A 26,398-nucleotide genomic window follows, 5' to 3' on the forward strand; every position below is an offset into this window, starting at 1 on the left:
TTAAGCGGGCTCTGATTGGCTGAGAGAGTTGGCCTGGGGGTGGCCGTAGAGCGACCTCAGGGAAGGAGGTGGAGCGAGAGGTCGGCCGGCGGGCGGCGAAGCGGCCACTGCGCAGGCGTGGGTGGAAACCGGAACACAAACAAACAAAATCCACCGCCCTGAGGCCTCCAGCTCTTCCCCGCCCATCTTTCCCCCGCGTGGGATCTCCCGCCTTCCAATCGCCCGGCTTTCCCCGCCCCCGTCAACGTCTGGGCACGTCCCCCTCGCGGCGCGGGCCACGCACCGCTGTGCACTTAACCTCTGCCCGCCCGGCGCGAACTTAGAGGCCGGGCGGCGGGGCGCGGAGGCAGCAGCCTGGGCCTGCAGCCCCGGCCGGGCCGATGATGACTTGCTACCGGGGCTTACTGCTGGGCAGCTGTCGTCGCGTGGCGGGAGGCCGGGCGGCGGCGCTGAGGGGGCCGGGCGCAGGAGGCCCCGCGGCGCGGCCGCAGCTCGGCGGTGACGGCGGCGGCCGGCGGCACCTGGGGCACCTGAGGCAGGGTCAGCCGCGCGAGCTGGCGGGCTGTGGCAGCCGCCCCGACGGCGGCTTCCGCCCGTCCCGGGTGGTGGTCGTGGCCAAAACCACCCGGTACGAGTTCGAGCAGCAGCGGTACCGTTACGCGGAGCTCTCAGAGGAGGACCTGAAGCAGCTGGTGGGTCCCGGCGGCCCCGCCTTTGGGTCTCGGCTCGGCCGGGCCCCGGTTCGCGCCCTGGCTCGGCCGCGGCTTTGGGGAGCGGCCGCGCCCTCTCGGGACGACCTTTCTTCCCAGGGCACCCTAGATGCTGTGCCTGCCCTGCTCGCTGTCCCGCACTCCCTCTGGCTTCGCTCGTAGACACCCCCTTGCCTGTGTGTGTGTGTGGGGGGGGGGGGGTCACTGTTAGTGCAGAGACCGCCCCCGCCCAAGGCTGGGCATCTCGGGGAAGCCTTGGGTGGGGAATAGGGGGTCCCAAGTGGGAGGGGGTTGGGGATTCATTTGTGCCCTCGCCACCCCCACCCTCTTTTTGGGAATAGCAGCAGCAGCCCCAAGAAAGGCGGGCGGGTGGCTGACGTCTGCACGCTCTGGAAACAGCTCCCCAGGCCGCCCAGAGACCGGGAGAAAGGGGGCCCCCTGGGAAGTTACCGTGGACACACCCCCTTTTACTCTGCCCGACTGTGGGGCCTGGAACACTCCGGAAAGCCGGTCTGAGTGAGCCTTTTCCGTGCTGGAACGTGGTCCTCAGACGAGGTTCCAGCAGTTGGTTTTGAAAGTCCACGTGTCTTTGGTACCAGGAGGATGAGGGAGAAAGTTTGACTTTGAATAGTATATGTTGTTAAGGAGAAAGGTCAAGACAAAGGGCAGGTGAACCTGGTAATTATGGATTAAAAAGTGTACGTCTATAAAGTAGCTGTACCTCTAAGATTATATTTGGAATAGATATTTATTAATATTTTTGCATATTTTTGCAAAGTATGTAAATCCATCCAAGAAAAAAAAAAAAAACCCCTGAATATTATCTCCCTTCTGATCTCATGCCCCTACCCACCAACTTTAGGAAAAGGAGAGTGAAGATGCTACCGGGAATAGTATGTCCAGAAAAATCTCCATTGGAAATCTCTAATTGTTGACACTGCACCCAAAGGTGTTGTAATTAGTTGCCTGTAACTGTAATCTTGTAGAATTCTGTGCAAGAGTAGACAGCCTGTTCTAAATTTCTGGTTTGTAATTTTCAGAAAGTTTTTTTGTACTATTTTGCAGAGGTATCCAAATGAAATTGTAAATCATCTTAGTTTAGGCCCTGAATCTATTTTCAGCATTCAGCTTCCTGATTCTTTATTGAGTGAATTGAAGAGGGCCCCTGCATTCATGTGATGGAAGTGCTGGGTGCAGATTTGTTTTCTCTCCTTTCCCTAAGTGTTTGAAGGTAGCAGTTTATAAACATTTGCATCATTTAAAGAGTAAATCAACAAACAGTTTGAGCAGGAGGTTGGAGTAGTCGCGCTTGTGTTAGGGAGTGAAATTGGGGTGAGGCAGGGAATAAAAATGTCAGAAGCAAGTGTTTCTATTTGGGGAAAGAGATGTGTCTCTTGGGTTGTACTCCTGATTTTGCAAAATCTACTTTTTAGAAATTGTCAAATACCATATACCCATAAATATGTTCTTCATACAATATTTTGGAAGCCTCCAACAACAATTTAAAGTAGTACACTTGATTGATGTGTTCAGAGTGTGGGATTGGGGGTCAGGAGCTTGGAGTTTTAGGCTTGGTTTCTGTGTGGTTAACTTCCTATGTGTATTTTTAACTTCTCTGGCCCTTATGGGTGAAAATGATACTTTTTGTTTAGTCCTGTCAGCTTTCAAAGTGCTTTCACCGAGTTCAGTATGTGAAATATTAGGGTTGGACTAGATAGCCTCCAAGGCCCTTTCCAGTGCTGGTGTTTTGAAACTCTGGATAACTTTTTCAAGGCCTTAAGAAAATGGGTGGCGTCTGAATTAGATTAATTCTTGGACCTCTGAACTAGATTGCCATTAATCGAAACTTTTTAAATGTAGGCAAGTCAATAAGTCTTTAAAAATCAGACTACGTGGTGTACCCACTCTGAATATCTGAAGAGACATCTCTAATAGGTAAATATTTGTCTATCACTAGGTAATGCTGTTCGGGGTAAGAAAACTTTGAAGTAAAACTTCTGGACTATAGAACACAGTTTTGAAATAGTTGTCGTTTCAGTTAAATTTTATTGGATTAGTTCCTTACTGATTTGAGTTTTATCGTTTATATTAAGGCCAGTATTCAGAATGGAATAGCGTTAGGTAGAGCCCAGACCAGAGATCAGGAACAGGCCAAAGAATACTAAGCTGTGTGAAGTTGTTCTAAAATGGGATTGTGTAACAGGAGTGGTAAGATGATTAACATTGTTTGCTGTTTTGCCAATAAAAGATACTAAAGTATATGCATCATGTGAATTGGGTATAAAAGACAGTGGCCATATGCTTACTTGAGTCTTCTGGCACCATGGCTACTGTGTCTGGAGTGGTAACCTGAAGTTTTGTATCGGAGGGTTCTCTTTTGTGGTGGTGGTGGTGGTTTTGTTGCAAAATAGATCTCTATTAGGTTACTTGTTAAAATGCAAATGAAAGAAGAGGGATGGAGTGCCAGTATAATTTTATACCCTGAAGCCTCATGGTTTTCTAACTTTGTGGAAACTTAAACAATTAGAGGAAATACTTCTTACTTGATAAAGCGTGTACAAAATAGATTTACTTCCTTCACGCTGGGTCAAGGTTTGACTTTCACTTACCCTTTGAAATTGGTTACATTGCTTTATTTTTAAATCTTACTTTTCCCTTCCCCTAAGTGATCAGGGACTTTTCTTGTGAATAGAGGATTTCTAGTCAAGGATTTTACCTCTCTACCAGCTCTGCCAACTCTGCCAGCTCTTGACCTTGCAAGGGGTAATTAAACTATTATTACAGTTTACTTTCATCATAAGAGATGTAGCTGTTGGCAGATGTGGAACTTTTATTAACAGGGTCCATGACACTCACAAATTAGACCTTCAGGTGAATTGAAGCTGATTGGAAAGGGTTTTGTCATCGTGAAAGTTTAGCATGCCTTATTGGCCAAAGAGAAGGTTTTATGTAAAAATATTTTAATAAAAAATGAGCAGTTTCCATTCTTTCCCCCCACGCCAAGTCTTACGACCCCAGAGACAACCTCTTTTAATGGGTTCCATTTTTAGTTTTTTTAAAAAATTATTTTCATAATGGGATAGAATAATTTCATTTTGGTCCCATTTAATTATTGGATTAAATTATTCCTAGTTATTGCCTTCTTAGCAGATTTGGGAAACGTAGCACCTTGGATTTTGTTTCCCTTACTCTGTTTCCTGAAAACGATGGGGTAGCTTAGGTTGTAGTTCTTGGGCAGATAATGCATTGCCACATGGTGTGCAATGAGTGTCGTGTATGCAGTACGAGTATTTATCAAATTAAAGAACACGATCTGGAGTACTGCCAGAGCTTCTAACGGAACCTCACTCCTCACATCTTCCAGACACAGGCACCAGAGTGGTCTATCTAAAGTGAACATCTGGCCACTTATTCCTCTGCTTAGAACTCCTTAAAAGCATCTGCATAACCTGTAGGGTCACCCGGGGAATTCAAAATGCAAATGCCTGAACCTTAGCCCCCAAGATTCTGGTTCAGTTTGTGGAGAACTCCCAGACTCTGCCTTTCTGAACTATATCCTTGAGGTTGCTGACTCTGTCCAGAGATCTGCATTTTTAACAAGCTCTCCAGGTTGGCCCTTGTGATCTCCAGGTCCCCAGATCACACTTTGAGAAACACTGTTGTAGGCTAACTAGCATGATCCTTAAAATGCCAAACAAGGACCCTTCATGAAGTGGCTCCTACCACCTTTTGAGTTTCATTTCTGATCAGTTCTTGTCTTGAACTTGAATTTTCCATTTATTTCAGACTGCTTTTAATTTTCATTAGATGTACTGATTTTATTTTATTTATTTATGGATCAGTAGTGCAATAAAATGGTTCAAAATGTAAAAGATACAGAAGGGTATATAACAAAGTCTTTCTCTTATTCTTGTCACTGGGCACTCAGTTTTTGTCCATAGAAGTAACCAGTGTTATCAATTTCTTGTGTTTCCTTCCAGAAATAATCCATTTTACACACAAATTAATACAGTGAAATATTCTTTCTTTGTCCATCCCTGTTTACTCAATGGTAACATACTATTTAAGCTATTGTACACCTTGTTTTTTTTTTTTTAATGGTATGTATAGCATTCCATTATGTGCATATGCCTTAATTTATTAAAGTACATTCTATAATGAATAATATTTGTGTTAATTCATACATATGCGAATCAAGCTGTAAGATAAATACCTAAAAGTGGAATTACTGAGTCAAAAGGCAGGCGCATTTGAAATTTTAATGGGTATTGCCAAATTGCTTTCATTAGAGGCTTTACCAATGTATACCTTCACCAGCAATGTATGAAGGTGCTTGTTTTTCCATAAACAGTTTATCACATTTTGGGGTCTTTGTCGTCTGGTAGGGGAAAAATAATTTTTTTAAAGAACTAAAAATGGGAACCATTAAAAGAGTTTGTCTCTGGGGTTGTAAGACTTGGCGCGGGGGGAGACGAGAATGAAAGCTGCTCATTTCTTATTTGGTATATATTAAAATATTTTTAAATAAAACCTTCTCTCTGGCGAATAATCGTATTTCAAGATGGGTTGATTTGCATCTCTCAGTGTCTTTACTCTTGCAGCCCACTTTGCTTTGAATGCTCCTCCATACTTTAGCCAGTTCCTGTTCTTCCTTTGAGGTCAGGCTCAGACATTACTCTCACAGGAAGCTGTCCTTGGTAACCTTGCAGTGCCTCTCTCTGGCTACCAAGGTTGTGTTAGGTATTCTTTGCTGTATCTTCATAATACTTATGTTTTTGAACTTTTGACCTTAGAGTACAATCTGTGATTATTTTCTTCTCTAGATTTGAGGACAAGGACTGCATCTTATTCATCATCTTCTTGGCCTTCCTATCCCCACTAAAAAAGATGATGAAATGTTTCTGCTGTTTTTAAAAATCATTTTTAGTTCTTTTCTGTGAGGCTTCCAGTCTAGTGCTTCATTTCCAGCTGTCAGTCTTCCAGAAGATGTTAGCTGCTGAAAGCTTAAGGTGGAGGTTGCCAATGTGAGTTCCCTGAAAGAGGTTTCATGGTTGAATATGTTTGAGAAATATGAACCTAAACAAAAGATGAGTTTTATTTGACCATGGGATTTTTTTTCTTTTTTTTGGCAGAAAACATTCTAAATTTTGTGGAACACAACTTGGAAAATAGAGGTTTTATTTGCACTTAAATAGGAGACTCATAAAGATGTAAAAGGATTGAATATCACAATAGCTGAAATTCCACCATTAACAGAATCATTGACCAATGTGCTTTAGAGTCCTGATTTTCAACCTTCACTGTGTATCAGGATTACCTGGGGGAGGTTTTAAAAACTACAAGTATGTGACAAGACATGAGATTGTAAATAACATAATTTTTACTGTGATTACTTTTCCTGTATTCTTAATTATATGAATTAAGCTCTGTGTAAAAGAAAAAAAGTGTTTATCAATGCACGTTAATATTTTCTCAGCTGGTAAAGTATAAGTCGACTTTATTTCACTGTTATTGACCTTTGTCATATGTAACAGAAGTGTGTACTTCAAAATATCAGCAAGTGGGCCATTTATTTCATGCCTTAAGAAAATTTATTGTATGCATATTACTTTATAATAAACCACTAGATGTGGATTGTGCAGGAGTCAATAGACCAACCTTTGTAAAACATTTGCATTCAAGGAGAGTTCAGCCAATTGGCTCTCTTCTTCCTAACTGAAAGTTGGGTAGAATTAGGACAAGACAAGGAACAGAATAGTTCTTGGCCTATGTAATTTAATCATTGTAATTGAGGCTTAGTGGCCTGATGAGTAGTTACAGTTCTCAAGCAGGAGTGAAATCTATGGCTGATGTAGGAATGTTAGTAGTATGTAGTGGACAAGTCCTGGATTAACAGCAGGAGTTCTGAGTTTTGATCCTGGCGCCACAATTTATTGTCTTTGTAAAATTGAGCAAATAACCTAACCTCTCTCTATCAGCCTTTTTGGCTTTGAAATAGGTATAATAATGTCTGCTTTTCCCTTTGCACATAATTTTTAGGAAGATCAAATTAAATAATCTATAATTTATGTAATTTAATTTAAAGCAGAATAATTAATTCTAATTCTACAGCCACAATAATGATCATTATGTAAATGCCACTGTTATATTTATTAAATTATGTACCTAAAACGGCACTGATTTGGTCACTTCAAAGTAGGTTCTTTTACTAAGATAGACCGCTGAAGTAACTGAAGATTTGTTGAATTTAACTCTGCTTGTGTGGTATTTTGTTTTTTTTTTTTTTTAAGCCAATTTCCTGGAGGAAGTTATGGTTTTGAATTTTTTACTTTCTATTAAGTATTTTTGTAATAGAGAAAATAATTATAAAAATAGTAATCTGCTTTAAAAATATGTGCTTACAGTGTTACTATTGCCAACATTCTGGAAATTTGATTGACTTAATTTGTTCAAAGTGTCACTGCTAAATATTTTTTCACCAGCCCATTCATTGAGCACCTGATAAGTGCTGGGCATCCTGTTAGGTTCTGAAGAATCAAAAGTGAATAAACAAGAGTTTCCAAATGTATGGAGAAAATATGTGAAATCATATTATAACTATAAATGGTCCACGGGAATACAGAGAAGGGAGAGAATAATTTGGGGAAGGGCAGGGATGAAAGGGGAAAAAGAAGACCTTTGAATTTTTTTTCCAACTTCTACGTCAGACTTTTTACTGGTCTTTTTAAAGTTTATATTTTCAATTATGAAATATTTCTACCATATAGAAAAGTTTCACCAAGTAATAGACACCTGTGTATCCAACTCTCTAAATTTAACAGATATTTATTTTGCCATAATTGCTTCAGATACTTTTAAAGGAAATGTTACAGTTGTAACTAAAACCCTGTCCTTCCAACTTTTCCCCTCCCTGTCTCCCCAGACTACCGTTAGTCTGAAGTTGTTATATATATCTTTTGCGTGCATATGTTGTACATTTATTAATATAACTGTGTCCATAAAAAGTATATTTTGTGTCTTTAAAAAGTTAAATCAATATAATCATATTTTTTAGAATATGTGTCTATTCTTTAGAAATTTGCTTTTCTTATTCACTATTGGTTTTGAAACTTATCTATGTTGATATATTTAATTCATTTTAACTGCTATGTAGTATTCTGTTGTTTGGATGATTAGGTTGTTTCCAGTTTTTCCACTATTTACAAAACAATGCTGCAATTAGAAGTACAAATAATTTTTCTGTAAGCATTGAATGACTTCCTGATTCGCCACTTCTCATCAGCATTGGTAGACTTTCTCATCACATTGGCAGAAATGTTAGTGAAATGCTATCTTCTAGGATATTTGAATTAAATATTGAAGAATAAGGAAGAATTTATATTTGAAGGGGAGAGAACAATACTAGCAAGATGGTGGGAAAGTTCATCTTTTTGCCAACAAAAAGAACTCAAATGTTTTTGACTGTAATCCACAGTCAGAAAAATTTCACACCATGACTTTGTACATATACTCATATTTGAAATAAAAGATAACATGAAAAATTACTATGCTGGTTGTGATCATTAGATTGATGTGGCAACCATTGTAAGGGCAGTTTGAAAATCATTGCTCAAGAGTAAGTATATTGAGGCTGAACTGGTAGGCTGGACGTTTTGAAGGTGTTAAATGTCATGCAAAGGAGCTGGTTTTTGCCTTGTAGGAGTTTTCAATCTTTTAGAAGCAGAATACAACCCTTGCTCAGCCTCACTCTCTTTCCCTTGAGGAGTGGAGTGATGAGGGTCTATTTTTCTAAGACTTCAGCGTTCTGGGACTAGTATGAAAGCAAGCTTCTGGTGGTGGTGGTTAGGTTTGGGAAATGGGAAATAAAGACTTTTAAAGAAGGAACTAGTTTAGAAATTCCAGAGGCAAGCTATCGCGTGAAACCAGATAAGGGTTGATGTTGTCCAGAACTCAAGCAGTGGCAGCACGAATGTAAAGGAGGGAATGGAGAAACAGTTTACAGGTATAATTATTGGGCTTCACCACTGACTGGCTGTGTAGATTGAATGTGAGGGGGGAATTAAAGGTGACACCTGGGTTTATTCTGTTGTTTAGGTAAATGGAAGTATTATTAACTGATATATGGGACTCAGAAGAGCAAATTTGAAGGAATAACATACAATCAGACTTAGATGGCGTTAGGGAGAGGTACTTGATTTACCTGTGGGTGGATGTAAAGGTAGGCATTTGAAAATTTGAGCCTGTAGCTCAAGAGAAAGGCTTGAGGTAACAGTATAGATTTCATAGTTACTGGTGTATATTTGGTAGATCAAGTCTGTGGAGTGGGGTGATAACTCAGGGAAAATGAAGTGGGGGCAGATAAGAAGGCCAAAGTTGGAACCTTGAGCAATACCAACATAAGGGAGTAGGTCACCAGAATTAAAAAGAGAAATGCAGAAGTAGGAAGAGAACAGTGGGAAAAGTAAAGGCGAGAGCCTGGGAGAAAGGATAAGTGGAATAGAAGTGATCCAAGATAAATACCAAATATATGTGAAGAAGTATTTAGGGTTCAGTGTAGTAGGCCTGATGATGCTGAGTAGCTGACTTTCTAGCTGTTGATTAAGTGCCACTAATCCTTGTAAGGCAATTCTGAGTCACACTTAGTGTACCATTTAGTTAAGTGTGTATGCTTTTAAGAGTGCCTAAATTATGCCTCGTGCGTTTACATACCAGACTGTCATTGTCCTATTTCCTTCCCTTGCTGAGCTTTCATGGAAATTACATGGAGTACAAAATGGTAGCACTTAACTGACTAGTGAAACAAGTTTTAAGAATTTGTATCTGTGATAAATTCAGTTTTGGTCAAGCAAAATTTTTACTTTTTAATAAATAATACAATAGTACAATAGCATAAGTATTATGTCTGACCCTAAGGTGGGTAAATTTCTGTTCATTCAAAATCCTTCTATTTTCCTTTCATGCTTTGTTATGTTTTAATGTCAGAGCTACATGGGGAGAAGTGATGTTGGCTTTTGGAGATTTTGTAGGACAAACTCTATTGCTTATTGAAATGCATCTGTTTGTAGATCTTTTAGATTCACATTGCTTTTCCAAGTATCCTTGTGAATAAGCTTAAAAAAAATATTTAATGCAGATAATAACAGAAGTTTTTGAAAAAAAAATATTAACGACTTTGTTACTAATACCTACGGTGTAGCATTGCAGAATTAAGAATGTTCTCAGTTTCAGTAATTTTTCTAATCTCTTAATTGTAAGACATTTTACAAAGAGTTCATGTGTTCTTGTTTTTGTCTGATTAAAATATGTTTTTAAATCTTTGAAGTCTTGTTACTTTAGAAGGGTAGCTAGAAATCCTTACCAGCCTTTGAATATAAAAAAAACTTAAAAAAAAAGAAAAAGTAGCTAGTTGAATAGTGATTTAAGACTTTCTAATTGATGCTTCTTAGTAAGTGATTTTTAAAAATGCCTTATCTCTTATCTGCCTAGTTTAGCTAGTCCGTATTAATGAAGCTTACTAGCCCAACCATCTAGATCTTTAAAGAAAATAATTAATATAAAAACTTGTATTCTCCAAATAAATATATTGAGCTTGAGTTATTAGAGAATTAGTTCACAAGAAGAAATTTAAGTGGGAACAAGAATTTATGATATTACATTTCTGCTCTAATATTAAGTATTTTGATGCTAGATGAATTTTGTATCTAGATTTGGAATTTTAGGAATTTTAGTGTTGCTAGCAAAACTTATTAAAATCATGAAAACTTGAAGTTGTTTTTAGTTCTCCAAAATTATTTTCCCCACAAATTCAAACCCCCTTTACCGTCTTAAACCGGAATTTCCTAACACTTAACTGCTGGGTAATCTTAATTTTCTGGAGTTTGTTGAGAGCCAGGAAGTAAGTACAAAAGCTTCTGAACCACCAGACTAGAGTTTCTACTACCCATACAGTAGTACTTATGTCCTTTATACCTGGGTACAAGTTCTGTATTGTCCAAACCAAGAACTGGAACATAAGATAAAAATCTGGACAGAGAATTGAAGTCTGAGGGCTAGCTACCCTTAAGTTTTATTTATAGCAAGTTAGAAGCAGGTTCTTTGATGAAACTGTTGTAATAGACTTACTGTACATTTGAATTAGTTCTCATTGTGCTTAGCAGTTTGCAGTGCCCCATTTAATAATTTCATTGAGCTCAACTAATGTTTAAATGAACACAGTAGTAGGCACTCAAATATTTGAATGAATACATTTTTTAGGGCTTAATTTCTAGCTACGTAAAGTGTTCACTCTTGAGCTCATGAGAGGTAATTATTGTAACAAAATAATATACCATGGTAACTAGTCTGCTAGAAAATCAGGGGCTTGATATTGAGCATGTTAGTTTGAGATGCCTGTTAGATATCCAGAGAAAGATGTCAAATACACAGTTGGGTATATTCATTTGGAGCCCTAAGGATAGGCCAGGATTAGATAGGGACTGGGAGTCATCAGCATCAACATACAGGTGTCTTTTAAAGCCTTGAAACTAGAGATTCCCAGGGAGAGAGTAGAGAAGAAAAGCATTGTGATCCATATTCATTGAGAGGTGGTTAGCACAGTTTTTTTAGTTAATCCGTAGTTGGGTGATGATAGTAATAATCTGAATGTTAATGTTATGTTCATAAATTCTACTCTTAGAATGGTTTTTCAAACCTGGTTTGATTTGTTGATTAAAGTAAATGAAGGATTATCTAATTATTACCGTAGTTATTGCTTTCCTTTAAAAAAAAATTCTTGACATTCGTTTGCTCTGTCTGAATATAATGAGGCTTATGTCTAGGTGTTAAACTGTTGTACAAGCTGTCTGATCTAATATGTATATCTTTGTGAGTTAACATTTATGTATTAATTTTCAAGTAGCCAAATGGGTCCTCAGTTCCTCTTTTGAGGACCATACATTTCCCTTTAGATTATAGAGTAAGGACAAAACTATTTTAAAACTCTTAACCCAATATTCATAAACAAAAGACTGGGAAGGTAAGTATCAAAATATTAACACTATTTTGTTATAAGTAATAAGATGATATGTAATTTTAATTTTCTTTATATATGCATTTTCCATGTTATTTTTATAAACTTTTTAGAAAAGTAAAATACATATTATTAAAAATGCTATCTAAAAATTCGTTTTACTTTATAATTCAGTAAGTAATGATTTAAAAGAATATGTTTAAGATTATATTTTGGACAATTACTTGAAAAATTGATTTTGTATCATAAGGTGGCAATGTATAAGGAAACTTGGAGAAAGAAAGAAAATAACATGCTTTTAAATTCTAGCACTTACTCTAGTGGACAAATGTCCTACTTGGTAGTTAAATGGATGTTCACTGAGGATATTTCTAAAATTCTCTCTCAACATTTTACTTTATGGATTATTTAGAAGACACAGGCTTTATATAAGGAGAATGGTAAGATTGTGACATTATAAAATGTCACTCCAATCAACTAGGAAAGAATTTGAAGGATATATGCATTTATATCTAAAAGTTATCCATTCTCAGGGAGCTAACCAGCCTTTTGTTTAGATTGTGTAGGGTAAATTCCAAATAGAGTTCATAAATCTAGACACAAGAGAGCTGCAAATTCAAGTGGAACAAAGGTCGTCTAACTGCCTTCTAAAATATTAGTTTATCTCTGTTCCTCAAGTAGCCATATGCAATATGTTAAAAATCCATTTTAAAAATAAAACACTCAAGCTGTAAAACATGCAGATTTTGAGATCCCGTTGACTACATGATTCAGGAAACTTAATGCTGTTTGTTATTAAAACCAAATTATGATTGTCTGGAATGAGACTTTCTAGTTAAGTTTAAACTTGTAGGTTTCACAGGTAGACATTAAAATGTACTTATGTGGAAGATGAACACATGGATAAGGAGAACAGATTAGTGGTTACCAGAGGGGAAGGGGGTGGGGGGGAGGGTGAAAGGGATAAAGGGGCACATATGTATGGTGACAGATAAAAACTAGACTATTGGGGGTGAGCAAGATGCAGTCGATACAGAAACTGATAAATAATAATGTACACCTGAAATTACACTATGTTATAAACTGATATGACCTCAGTAAAATAATTTTTAAAAAAATGTACCTTCAAGGAAAATCCATTCTATTTTATATAGGGCTTTTTAAGGAAATATGTTACAATGTGTAATATATATCATGTAATAAGACAAAATTTGTTTTATTTTTATATAGCTTGCATTGAAGGGCTCTAGCTACAGTGGACTGCTTGAACGACATCATATTCACACCAAAAATGTACAGCATATTCTAGATAGTTTACAGTAAGTCTGTGGGATCGGGTCTTGGGTGGGCTTTTGTATTTAGGACTTAACAATTTTTATTTTTACTAGCAGCTAATCCTTAGACTTTTTAGTAAAGACTGCCATGGTAAAATCATTTTCAGAAAATTGTATCGTGGTTAATGAACCTGATATTACAGTGTTTCTAAGGAAATTTTTATTTTACTCTGGAAATTTCACAGATTTTCAGTTATTTGGTCTTCCCAAGAGGTGCTTTTTCTACAAAGAGTTAATTCTGTACACAGCAGGCTTCACCTGTGTGTGTAATGTTTTATTTCTTAAACAGAATACTGGATTATATGGGTGTTCACTATAGTATTCTTTGAATGTCTAAAAATTATCATTATAGAAACTTCAGTTAATTCAGGACTAAATGCAGTCAGTGAATAAGTTTATGTGTATACAAGAGAATCAGTGTGAGGGCACGCAAATTAGAAAGTATTTTAGTTACTTTCACTGCCTGGCACTCAATGAGTATTTGTTGGATTTAAAATAATGGCTATACAGTTTTATAATTAAAAAATTGTCTTTCAAGGTGTTAACCTTCTGGGCCATTTTTATATTAATTTTAGCATCATAAGGAGTGCAGAAAATGAAATGAAATTCTAATCGATATTGTTCTTTGTCAGGGGCTATAAATGATATTTTTAAAGCATGTACAGATTTGGGATAGTCATTAACTTTCAATTTATTCATATGTTTCTGACTTATCCTAGTTAATTGGCTGTTGTAGTTAAATGAAAGTGAGCTAACCTTATGAAACTGCACATGAATTTGTTTATTTATAAAACAAATTTACTTATTTTACATCTCCATTGTAATAATCTGCCTCTCGGAGACCATACTTCTTTATGTTGTTTGTGGAAATTTTATATAACCTTTACTTTTTTCTCTTAGGAATGAGGGAATTGAGGTTCGACTAGTAAAGAGGAGAGAATATGATGAAGAAACTGTTCGATGGGCAGATGCTGTCATAGCTGCAGGAGGTAATAGTTTTATAGAGGTAAAGATGTTGGAATACAGAAATGCTCTTTAATACTCATATTTCCAAATACCCTGTGGTCTAGCTGTAGTAAAGCCTTCAGAGTCCTACCATAAGACAAAATTTTGGATTTTTAGGATCAGGTTTAAAAATGTCTGCTTTACATAGCTTTTCACTTTTTTAGTGAATGATGTTACTGTGAGGTTCCGTGTTTGTATTTCTGTTTATTTAAGGTGTGCATTTAACTTCAAATATGATTCAAAGGATTAGTTGTAACTGTGTTTTGGTTTAGTTATACCAGTCTTAAAAAAAAAAAAGTGGAAATTGTGTAACAGTTTAATGAGATTAGATAAATTCCATTACCCTTTGGCCCCAATATACTTATTTTTTTCCTGAGCTGTATTGTTAGATTAGTGAACATTCTTTCTAAAGCTTTAAATTGACAGCATTTGTTGGAGAGAAAAATCTGAAGTTGGACGTTTTGTTGGATATATTCTCATTAAAATAATTTATGAATTTGGACTGAGGTTATGAGAGAAGGAAAGAGTATTAGTTAATAGAAGTGATAGAATTAGAGCAGTGGTTCCCAGTGGGGGGATACTACTAGCATCTAATGGGTAGAGGCCAGGGATACTGCTAAACATCCTACAAAGCACAGGACAGCCCCGACAACAATGAATTATCTGGCCTAAACTGTCAATGTTGCCACTGTTGAGAAATCCTGGATTAGAGTGAGAGAGAGAATACAAAGGGATAGTGGGTAGAAAGGAAGTAGAGTAGACTGTGGCAGTCAGCAGGGTGGGTTAGGAGTGTGATTGTTAAAACAAAAGTCCTAGTGTTCAAAAGGATGTTAAAAACTAGTTTTATAACAAATCTGGTTATGTCTTATGTCTTTTAGGTGATGGCACAATGCTTCTGGCAGCAAGTAAAGTCTTGGACAGACTTAAACCAGTTATTGGAGTAAATACTGACCCAGAACGGTAAGGAAAAACATGTCTTTGTTTGTTTGTTTGGCTTTTTTTCCCATGTTATACATAAAAACATTTATGCTTTGCTTTGCATAGTATCTCTTTATGATAAATCTTAAAATTTGGAAGCTCTTCTTTATTTTTTCTATGTTAGTCACATTGCTGGGCTCTGTTGCTACAGGGAATTTACTGTGGTGCATGATGTTTAAGTGGAAGCATCATTGCTCCTGGTTATCGTGAATGTTAGAACCATGTTCCAAAAACATTTTAGTGATGAAATTTAGGCATGTACCTTTAGTGGAGTTCTCTTCTATGTAGTTGCTTTCAAGGATATAGCTCTTGTTTTTAGCTCAGGCATGAGCTAAATGAAATATGTAGCTGGCATTGGTGGTAGAAAATTATGATATGGGATAGACATGTCCTCACAATTGACTTCCCAGGTAGTTTGGGAGTAGTATTTGTGACAGAATAGATCTGAGTCCTTGAGCCAGGTGAGTTTTGGGGACTTCTGGTATTGCTGAAGGGGGATGAATTGATAATATTCTATCTTCTACCCTTCCTTATAGCTCTCCTCTACATTTCTGGTTATGCCTCCACTGATTTTCTGGGTGACTTCATTGACTTAATGAATAGACCAAACCCTATTATCACTTTTTTTTCCCTCAGGTTCACTGACATTTATCCTCATTCTGTTCAAGCCACCCACAGCCATGACCATACGTGGACTTCATGATTGTCTAGAATTTCCCCATCTCTCCTATCTTAATTCCAATCTGACCACAGCCTCCTACCTTAATAGCAGTCTTATTCCCTTAGTCCTACTAAATCTTTGACTTTCAGTGTGTTGATCCCCTCTAATTTCTTCACTGGACTGTTCCTCCCTTCATTCACTTTCTTGACAAATTCCTTAATATTTGGTATCATTATCTTTCTCCTCAATCCTAGATCAATCTATCATCCTTTCTATTCCTACATCAGCACTGCTGAGGCCATCTGGGAAAAAAAAGTCATAGAAACTTGGGCTTGGTGGCTCAGTTTGGGCTTGGACAGCCTGAGTTTACTTCCAATTTGTCGTTTCTAGCACTTAGAACTGGACCCTCAGAGGTGCTCAAAAAACTTTCTGTGTGGCCCCAGTCATCTCTCTTTCCCATTCCTTGTGGTAGCCACTTCTAGAGTGGCTGTTCAATTTCTCTATACTTCTTGCTTTCCTTATCCTTATTCCTTCAACACACCCTTCTCTTATCCCATAGAATAAATGGAAGTCACCAGATTAGAACTTCTCAACTTTTCTCCTGCTTTATTAAAAAAATCTTGTTCTGTCACCTGATCCCTTTTTTCCTCTCTTTGTACATGATGCCTCTTAGCTTAACAACTTTGTTCAAATCTTTTAGGGTTTCCCCATGAATTCCTTCAAGATACACTGCAAATTCCTTAGCATGATGTATATGATCTTTCACTATCTGTTGCCTATCTGCTTTTTGTTTCACCTATCCTCACTTACCTATAGGCACTATACATTCTTCAGCTAAAAAAAAAATTTGCTGAAGGCCCTCTAGGAACAGCCTAGGATCCTTCCAAAAGGCTGTTCATAAGTGCAGAATGTAACTGTATGAGCATCTGCTGACACCATAGTTAGATGCTCATGTGTGGACGCTTTTGCTCTGGTGAGGAGCTTTGTTGATATTTAAGATAGCAGGATTTGAAAGAGTAAGTGAAAGAGTTCTCCAGAAGGCCATGTTCTTTTCATGCCTTTGTGTGTGCTTTTGCCTTGAGTGCCTTTATACCACTTACTAAATTGTGTAGTTGTTATTTATTCAAGACTGGTGTTTCTCCTGCACTCCGATTGTAATTCCCTATACAGAGAGCAGTTATCCCTTCATATTATTTTCTTCTTGATTGTCTCTTCCATTAGACTATAAATTCCTTGAGTATAGGACTTTGTGTTTTAATTTGTCTATCACTAGCATATTTTTATACATAGTCAGTAGGCAATAAACATTTGAAAAATGAAGGATTAATTAAATGATCTTAGAGAGCAGGAGTAGGACCCCAGCCAACAATAAATGTTCCCTGAGCATAAGTAATTGAGATCATTGGTTCAGTAATTGTTTTTTGATTGCCTTCAGTGTTGATGCGTGTTTATTTTAGAACTTCTTAATGGCATATCTTTATATAATTAAAGTAACAAATTCTTTACTCAACTTTAGTGATCACATTTTATACAGTTAGTTGAAATACATTTTCCTTTAAAAAGCTGGTTTAATACTCAGAAGCTAGTGGGGATTTTGAAACTGGAAAGCAGATGGTGTTGCTTTTCTAATTTCTATCTAGACTAATAGGTTTTGGAAGTCCTTTTTTTCTCTTCTTGCCTCAGGCAAAAACATATTAAGCCTCTAACTTGTTCTATCATTCAGGTTGCCTGAATTCTTTTCTTAAGCATTGTGGTTTTTAAAATCCTTAAGCCCAGAAGTTAATTGTTCAACTTAAGTTTGTATTAGTTATCAAATGCTTCATAAAAGATCGTCCCGGAATTTAGAGGCTTAAAACAGTAGTAATCATTTATTGTCTCATGGTTTCTGTGGGTTAGGAATTCGAGAGTATCTTGTCTGGGTAGTTTTGGCTTGGGATCTTTCATGAGATTACAGTCCGGTCTCAGGTGGGGCTGCAGGCGTCTGAAGGCTTGACTTGGGCTGGAGGATCCACTTCCAAGATGGCTCACTCACATGGACTCATCTAAATTAAATATATAATTTCTCTCTGTCTCTTCTGTATTCTCTACTCACTCTGCTGAGCCTGGTAAATAATTATGACATTTGAATGCTTAATAATTAAAATGGGATAGAGGGCATGTGATAGCCCGCCTCCAAAGTCGTCTCCTAGTATTTACACCTTTATGTGGTTCCCTACCCTCCTCTGTATTCAATCAGGGCTGGCCTATGTGATCAATGGAATATGATATGACAGTGTGTGGTTTCCAAGGCTAGGTCACAAATGGTATTGCAGCTTCTGTATTGATCTCTTGGATTGCTCATTCTGGGGTAAGTCAGCCACCATGATGTGAGGACACCCAAGCAGCCCTGTGGAGAGTCTTACATGGAGAGGAATTGACGCCTCTTGCCAACAGCCAGCACCAGTTTGACAGCCATGTGAATGTGCTTGCAGCCCTAGCTGATATCTGACTATTACCTCATGAGAGAATCTTCCTCTGGAGTGTTTCAGAACTGTAGTTGACCTCAGTAGGTATTGTTTTATCAAATGACTGTTGATACCTTTTATATACTTAGCACTGTGTAAAGTATTGCAATGAATATAAAAATTAAAAAACTTAGGCCCTGGCTAAGTTTCTTAACTGCAGTGTTGACCCTTCCGGATAAAGACATTATTGACTAATTACAACTTTGTAAAACTTTTTTCTCTACTCTTCACACTTTTAAGTTAATTTACATTTATTATCAAGAGTTTGTTTTGCCAAGCCTACTCTCAGCCTTTCCTTCAAAGTCGAAGCCTCATGTAAATGATGATAATTGAGCTATTGGACACCTTTCCTCACATTAGGTATCATATTCTCTCATTTTCCTATAGCAGCCTGTAGGCAACCTTACCACTTTGTAGTTTGCAGTTATTTGTTTTAATTTCTGTCTTCCACATCAAGCTGTTAACTCCTTGAAGGAGTTCATCCTAATACATTTTTTGAATAATGAAAGATTACAGTGGATTAAGCTTTCTGAGTTTTTTTAGTGACGTGAAATTTCTTAAATGACATTTAAAAAGGGATTTATGGTTCAAAACACTTTCACTTAAGTAGTTTGATTCCTCAGAATAACCTTTTGAGATTGGTGGTTTTATCACCCTTTTAGAGATGAAGAAGCTGATGCTAAAGTGACTTGCCCAAAGTTAATAGTTAAATAGTTTAAAGGTAAGATACAAACACCACTATACCATTAGATAATTTTATAGAGTAATCAATCAGAGGCAGATTTGCTGTTATTTTTAATTTCACCGGAATGTGGAGACTTAAGTAGTATTGTATATTATGGCATTAAAGCTGGATGTAAACTACTATTTCTATTTGGTCTTTTTTTGTTCTTGTTGCAAGTACAGACAATTTTGTGGCAAAAGAAGAATAGAGTAGAATTTTTAAAAATTTCATATCTGATTTTTGTAGTTTAGTGATACCTTTTGAATTAAGTTTTTTTTTTCTTTTTCTCTTTATACCACCCCAAATCCCTTCTAAAATAAAGGTCTGAGGGTCATTTATGTCTTCCTGTTCGATATACACATTCCTTCCCGGAAGCCTTACAGAAGTTCTATCGTGGCGAGTTCAGGTAGGAATTTTTTACTAGTGTTATATAAACATCTTAATAAATGTGTGTCATTAAAAATGCTGTTAGGGGCTGGCCCGGTGGCACAGTGGTTAAGTTCGTGTGCTCTGCTTCAGTGGCCCAGGGTTCTAAGGTTCAGATCCCCAGTGCGGCCCTATGCGCTACTTTATCAAGCCATGCTGTGGCAGTGTCCCACATATAAAGTAGAGGAGGATGGGCATGGATGTTAGCCCAGGGCCAATCTTCCTCAACAAAAAGAGGAGGATTGGCAACAGATGTTAGCTCAGGGCTAATCTTCCTCTCACACACACACACAAAAATGCTGTTAAACAGAACAAATTAGATAATATATGGATTAGTCCGTAGTTATAGCAGTAGCCATAAAAAGTAATACATTAACTGAGTCACACACAGATCTAACTTACCTTCTTCTAGTCTAATTGGAACTGTGTCAAGAAACTGACAAATGCCACTTGGGCCTATAATGGAATTGCAAGTGAAAGTTTTTCTCCTTCAGTGTGATAGAGAGGCCATGGTCTCTATTTTTTTAACATTGTTACATGTTCTTAGCAGTTTGGTGGAAAGATAGTTAAAACTGTTGGCTGAAATTGAATTCTCTGAGATTTTATATTTTTTCTCCTCATCTTCTCTCATCCAGAATGACTGAGGGTTGGCTTTACTCTCTCCCCAGAGATTCTCTTCCACAGATTCTCTCCCAGAGATTCCTACTTTCTCTGTCTTGCATATGAAGTGTTTCTTAAGCACTGGGGATATTTTTTCATATTCTTTTCACCTAATTTGTTCAGTGGTCAGACTATCCTGAAAAAAGGAGGGAAGGAAGAGCTGAGATGGAGTTGGCTGATTATATTGGAGAGAGCCAAGTTGGGCTGCTTTTCATTTTGTGACTTAGACTGGATTTTGTTCTTTGAGAGAGCTTTGTCCCTGGGTATTTGTGAAACTGTACTAAGTCTTCTTGACTTCTGGAATCATTTTATTAATAATGATTTTAGTTTCTAGTCATTTCAGAAATTTGGCACCTCTAGAAATGGCTAATTTATAACCACCAAGTGGCAGAATCTGTCCTGGTGGCTTCTGATACATCAATTTTTCGTTTTGAAATTAATTAAACCTATTTCTGTTTTTTTTACTTTTACCAAAAATGTCATTTAAATTTTTAGGTTTAATCTTAAATGTTATAATATTCGTTATTAATCTCTTTTTTCTTTTATTGTAAAAAAAATCATTACAAAATTTTGGGGGAGAGATTTTTATCTAATCCAACCACCTTATCACAATATTATTTTAATTTCAGAATGATTTCTTTTTTGCATATGTTATACTTTTTGATGAGCAAAACACAATTATATCTAGCTCAGTATCTTGGATTTCATGGCTACTTGATAAAGAATTTGACTTTAATTCAAGTGATTTGGGAGATTTTGTACAAATACATTAGATATTTCCATTGTAATTGAAAAGAGAAATAAACATCTCTATCTGTCTTTGAGCAGGACTCTGTGGGTTTTAGTTGTTTCTGGTATAATTTGTTCATGGAATTACTAGTTTTTTAACATGAGTTTTTTTTTAATATATTCTTTTTTTTTTTTTATAATTTTATTTATTTATTTTTTTTCCCCCAAAGCCCCAGTAGATAGTTGCATGTCATAGCTGCACATCCTTCTAGTTGCCGTATGTGGGAGGCAGCCTCAGCATGGCCGGAGAAGCTGTGCATTGGTGCGCGTCTGGAATCCGAAGCTGGGCCGCCAGCAGCGGAGTGCGCGCACTTAATCGCCAAGCCACGGGGCCGGCCCTAACATGAGTTTTTTAATTGGGTGAAATTATAATGTCTAATTCTTAGTTTAGTTTATTCTTTCTTAACTTGCTTTTCCTTCACTCTTCTAAGGTGGTTATGCAGGCAGCGAATCAGGTTATACCTTGAAGGGACTGGCATAAACCCTGTTCCTGTGGACCTTCATGAACAGCAACTAAGTTTACATCAACATAGCAGAGCCTTCAACATTGAAAGGGTTCGTGATGAAAGTAGGTGGATTGGGAATTAGATGTGTTGGAGGCAATATTTTACTTACAGTTCCTTTGATCTGTAATTTCTAAAAGTAATAATTTATAATTATTTGGGGATTTTAGTGCCACTAACAACACTTAAGAAAGTACAGTGAACTACTTCAGGTGTAAAATTTACTATGATTAGATTCTGAAGTAAGAAATATAGCATATTTCTAGAAGAAATGTTTTCTAGGATGCGTTTGAAAACAGGTTGATTAGGGAAGGATTATAAAATGTCCAAGAGGATAGTTGATATTTAAGGAAAGATTCTTGGCCTTAATCTTTGAAATGTTAAAAAAGAAAAAGCAGTAGAAATAAAATGAGCTAATCTGTGGAAATTTCCTTAATAACTATACATTTATATAGTCATATTTAAATGTATTTGCTATAGTTGGAATTATTGATTAAAACCTTTTTGTTGGGAATTTTACATCCCAGCCTTAAGATTTGTGTTTCAAACATTTGTATAAGACTGCTAGGAGAACATTAGCATAAGGTGATATGCAGCTTTTTTGTTATAAGTGTTAAGGTGAATTCTCAGTTTTGAGCTAATTTATGGATTATAATTTAGCCATATTTTCTCACTTTTTCCAGTAACTGTAAGACTTTCATGATGCAAGAAGATCCCAAAAGATATCTAAATTTCTATGGACTGCATAAAAAGATATTTTTTCTCCTGTGTTTCATTTCTTGACTTAACTTATCAGGAAAAACTACCTTTACATATCTGCTTTCTGTCTCTGTCCTATCATGGTACTTCATGTTTATTTATATTCATTTTTTCAGAGTTTTTCATGGTGATTTATAGCTTTATAGGTTAGCATGTTCCTTAACTAGGTGTTCATGTCATGTTTTAAAGATGCTCCTTCTCCCTCTGAAAAAAACGATCATTTGATTTTAGAAATCTTTTAAGAAAAACGTGCAATGAATTCCTATTATTTTTTTGAAAGACTGCAGTAACTATTAAGTAAGATTTTAAAATCTTAGCTAGAAATTTTACTTCATTCCTCACCAAGAGAAGTTGTTGCTGCCACCAAACGATGTTCAGGATTTGGCTCTTTTCACCAACAGTCTTAAAGGAAGATGTAGGTTGGTATTCAAAGATTCATCGCTCAGATTCCTGTCTCAGATTCAGTATTTTTAGTTAATAAACTAAGTTAATATATTATATATAGAATTAAAATTACATATAAACTTAGTAACATCCAGGATGTTCATATCTGATTAATGATAGTTCTAAAAAAAAAACAGAGAAAATGTTCAAAATAAAAAAATAAGAAAATTTCTCAAAACATAGGCACTAGTCTTTGAATTAAAAGGACCCACAAAGTACTTAGCATAATTAATGGTAAAAGGTTCCACACTAAGGTATGTCGGAATACTAGGGATAAAAGAAAGCTCCTGCAAGCTTCCAGAGAGGAAGTGGTGGGGGGTGGTGATTGTGGTTGGAGCAGGTTATTTTATATATAAAGAATATATATATATAAAATATATAAAGAATCTGGAATCAGAATAATCTCAGATTTCTCAATAGTAACTGGAAGTTGCTATACTTAATTATTAATATTATTGTTATTGTTAACATTTGTATGATATTTGCTATGTGTAGGCACTATTTTAGAGAGCTTTTTTGTTAGGTTTTTTTGATAGCTTTATTTTCTGAGGAAAAATTTAGGAAAATTTCAAGATATATCTCATATTTTCTATTTAAAGTCTCTTTAAGTTGGCAGGAAACAACATTTCCTAGGAACCTGCCATTTGGGATTTTTGAATATAGGAGTAAGTTTGAGATTATAAATATGCCACCATGTTTGATCCCTGATTTAGCTTTCTAATTTAGAACAAAAGATTACAAAAAAAAAAAATCCTAGTTCTTTTTTTTTACTTTTCAGCTTAAAAAAGGGAAACTATAACTTCAAGCAAATAAAATTTTCTATCTTACATAGTGTAATCTATCCTTAACTAGATTGTATTTGTGTACAAGTTAATGAAGAAGAATTCATTTTTATTACCTGTATACCTTCGAGGGAAGGTAGGGTTGGTTTATTACTTTTAAAAATTTTAATCACATAAACTAGTAACTTTGCATGGCTGGTTGTATTAATTTGGATAAGTGAATTGATTTGATAAACAGTCCTAGTTTCCCAGTGGCTTAATTTTTTTTTTTTTTTAATTTTATTTATTTATTTATTTTCCCCCGAAGCCCCAGCAGATAGTTGTATGTCATAGCTGCACATCCTTCTAGTTGCTGTATGTGGGACACGGCCTCAGCATGGCCGGAGAAGTGGTGCGTCGGTGTGCACCTGGGATCCGAACCCGGGCCGCAGCAGTGGAGCGCGAGCACCCAACCGCTAAGCCACGGGGCTGGCCCCCAGTGGCTTAATTTAATGAAGGTTTATTTCTAGCTCATCTCACTGTCCAAGGGTTGTTCAGGCAACTTCCAAACAGTGGCTCCTACCATCTTCTAAGGCTCTGAGTCTTCTCTTGGATCCTCTGTAGTTTGTGGGGAGACGAAGCCAGTGAGAGTGTGGAGGATTTTAAGGGAAGTATTAGGAGCTGGGCTTTTTCACTACTTTTGCTCATATCCCATTGGCCATTACTAGTCTTACGGGTATAGCCAATGCAAGTAGACCCGGAAACATAGCCCAACAGAATGGCAGTGTGAGAGAATTGCACAGTGTAGCAGTCCCTGTCACTAGTATAACAGTTTTATATTTAAGAATATAAATTATAATTAATTTTGTAATCAATTCTCTTGGATAGAAAAATTATTAATTGGTATGGAGTCCATCTTTTCATGTCCTATTTGAAGCAAGTTATAAATGAACAGTCTCATGATTAGGTAATATTTGGTAGTTGATTAGCATGAAAGAAAATATAAGCAGAATTAAGATGATTAATGAGACTTGAAACTATTTTATGTATTCTTTTCCTCCTTTGACAAAAGATTTCAGGTGAAATTCAGCAAGTATACATAATAAAAGTGCAATATGGAAAGGAAAATTAGGATGAGGAAAAATGGAAATAGAGGTAGAAAATCAAGACCATATAAAAGAAAAACATACGGATACAGTTTGATGGTGAGAATTCAGATTTATTAGTTAGTAATATTTAGCACATATGTACTGTTAGTTGAGCATTTGCAGAAAATCTCTGGCGAGATGTAAAACAAATTCCATTAGTAATTACCTTATGTAAAGAAAAATGTTTAAACAATAACTTTTAGCTTTTTACATTTGTAAAACTGTCAGGTATGAGAAAGTGAATATATCTAGTACCAAATTAAGATAGTTTCACAAGTTAGCAGGTTTTGCAGTCTTAAGTGCAAATTTGAATAAACACATCAAATCTTTTTTATATAGTTTTTTGTGTCAAATTCTTTGTATTATATTATGAGATTGAGCTGATAATGTTAACCCATTATATAATTTAGTCAAATAAGTTTGCAAAGGGTCCTTGGCATTGTAATAACAACTTGTTATATTTGAAAGAATAGTTGGGTCCCCTTTAGGCAGTTATAATCCAAAAGAAATGAGATACATGTAATTAACGTTCAATAAACATGTAAACAGAAGAATATAATAATAATCAGGCCAGCAAGTCAGAAGAGAATATTAGATCAGTGGTTGGTGACAATGGTGGAAAGTTTTATTAGTGTATTTAGTGTCTAATGTGTATTACATATCTATTGCTTCATAACATATTACCTCAAAACTTAGTATCTTAAAACATAAATATTTATGATTTCACAGAAATTGTGAAGTCAAGAATCCAGGAGCGGTTTGGCTTGTTAGTTCTGATGTGGGGTCTCTCGGGAGGTGACAGTCAAGCTGCTGGCTGGGACAGCAGTATCTGAAGACATGACCGGGACTGGAAAATCCTCTTCCCAGCTCATCACATGACTGTTAGCAGAGGCTTCAGTTCTTCACTATGTTGGTCTCTCCATTGGACTGCTCGTGAAATATCTTCCTCCAGACCAAGGGATCAGAGAGAGAGAGAGCAACCAAGGAGGAAGCCAGGGTGTCTTCTTTAACCAAATCTCAGAAGGGACGTACCATCATTTCTGCCATATGTTGGTTACGTAGACTAATCCTGGTGTGATGCGACAGGGAGAGTTACATAAGAATGTGACTACCAGGAGGCAGGAATCACTGGGGACCATCTTGGAGGCTAGCTACCACAATTGGGGTGGACTTTTAAGCCTTGACTTAGGAGAAAGTATGGAGGAAACAAAAAAGGAAACTTGTCTCATGGTGCTTGCCTGGTGGGAGCTACTTGGTTGCAGTGAATCTGGTCTTGGTGACATTGAGAAGATGGGGTTGGCATTTCCAGTTAGAGACTGATAAAAGATAAAAAGTAAAAGAAACCATTTGAAGGTGACAATCATAAGTTTGATCCAGAAAGTAATGAGAATCCTTTGGAGGATTTTGTGTGATGGAGTGATGTTTAAATAGTTGTCAAGAAAGATTAGTTAAGCTGTGCATACAACCTTATAGAGTAAAAAAATAAAAGATGACATTTTTTAGGAATCATGAAAGGAGGTTTGGCAGTATTCCTCCGGTGCTGCTATTGCTAAAAACATTCTTGAGGTTTTCTATTTAAAAAAAAAAAAATCTGGTCTCTAATATAAATGATTTGGTTTCCAGCATGAGCTATGGGTATAATTTGCCACTTAAATCCCAAATGGCTCTCCTTTGGAAGTACTTGATAATTTCTACCTCTGAAGCTTCCGGAGTAAAACTAACTTAAGTGTGACAAGAATCTTATGAGATGGATAATATATATCATCATTTTTGAAAAATTGTTTCAAGAAGAATTAAGGTTTATTTTGGAGAGACAGAGGCTTCATTGCAGCTATAATGTTAGTTGACTTTGAGGTTTTTATTACGAATACTTTAAATAAGAGATATTTGATTTATATGTTAATAATGTTAAAGTATATGATTCTATTAAGACAAAAATATGAATATTTTAATGTTTTATAAAATTTAATTATAACATTTCTAA

General features: G+C 36.6%; 1 protein-coding gene across 5 annotated transcripts in view; it reads left to right on the forward strand.

Moving 5' to 3' along the window:
* Positions 1 to 207: 207 nt before the first annotated feature.
* The window catches only part of NADK2 (NAD kinase 2, mitochondrial), a 44,065-nt gene continuing 17,874 nt past the window's right edge, over positions 208 to 26,398 (forward strand). Inside the window, exons 1-7 of one of the 5 annotated variants that reach the window (XM_058564226.1) lie at positions 208 to 692; positions 12,949 to 13,037; positions 13,953 to 14,041; positions 14,936 to 15,017; positions 19,247 to 19,330; positions 21,231 to 21,367; positions 23,358 to 23,423. In XM_058564226.1, coding sequence (XP_058420209.1) covers positions 381 to 692; positions 12,949 to 13,037; positions 13,953 to 14,041; positions 14,936 to 15,017; positions 19,247 to 19,330; positions 21,231 to 21,367; positions 23,358 to 23,423 — 859 coding nt within the window. In that variant the 5' untranslated portion in view covers positions 208 to 380. The remainder of the gene's footprint in view (positions 693 to 12,948; positions 13,038 to 13,952; positions 14,042 to 14,935; positions 15,018 to 19,246; positions 19,331 to 21,230; positions 21,368 to 23,357; positions 23,424 to 26,398) is intronic. The other 4 variants (XM_058564222.1, XM_058564224.1, XM_058564223.1 and 1 more) reach the window with 4 other exon arrangements.

The sequence above is a fragment of the Diceros bicornis genome, chromosome 20 (genome assembly GCF_020826845.1).
Source record: "Diceros bicornis minor isolate mBicDic1 chromosome 20, mDicBic1.mat.cur, whole genome shotgun sequence".
Taxonomy (NCBI): domain Eukaryota; kingdom Metazoa; phylum Chordata; class Mammalia; order Perissodactyla; family Rhinocerotidae; genus Diceros; species Diceros bicornis.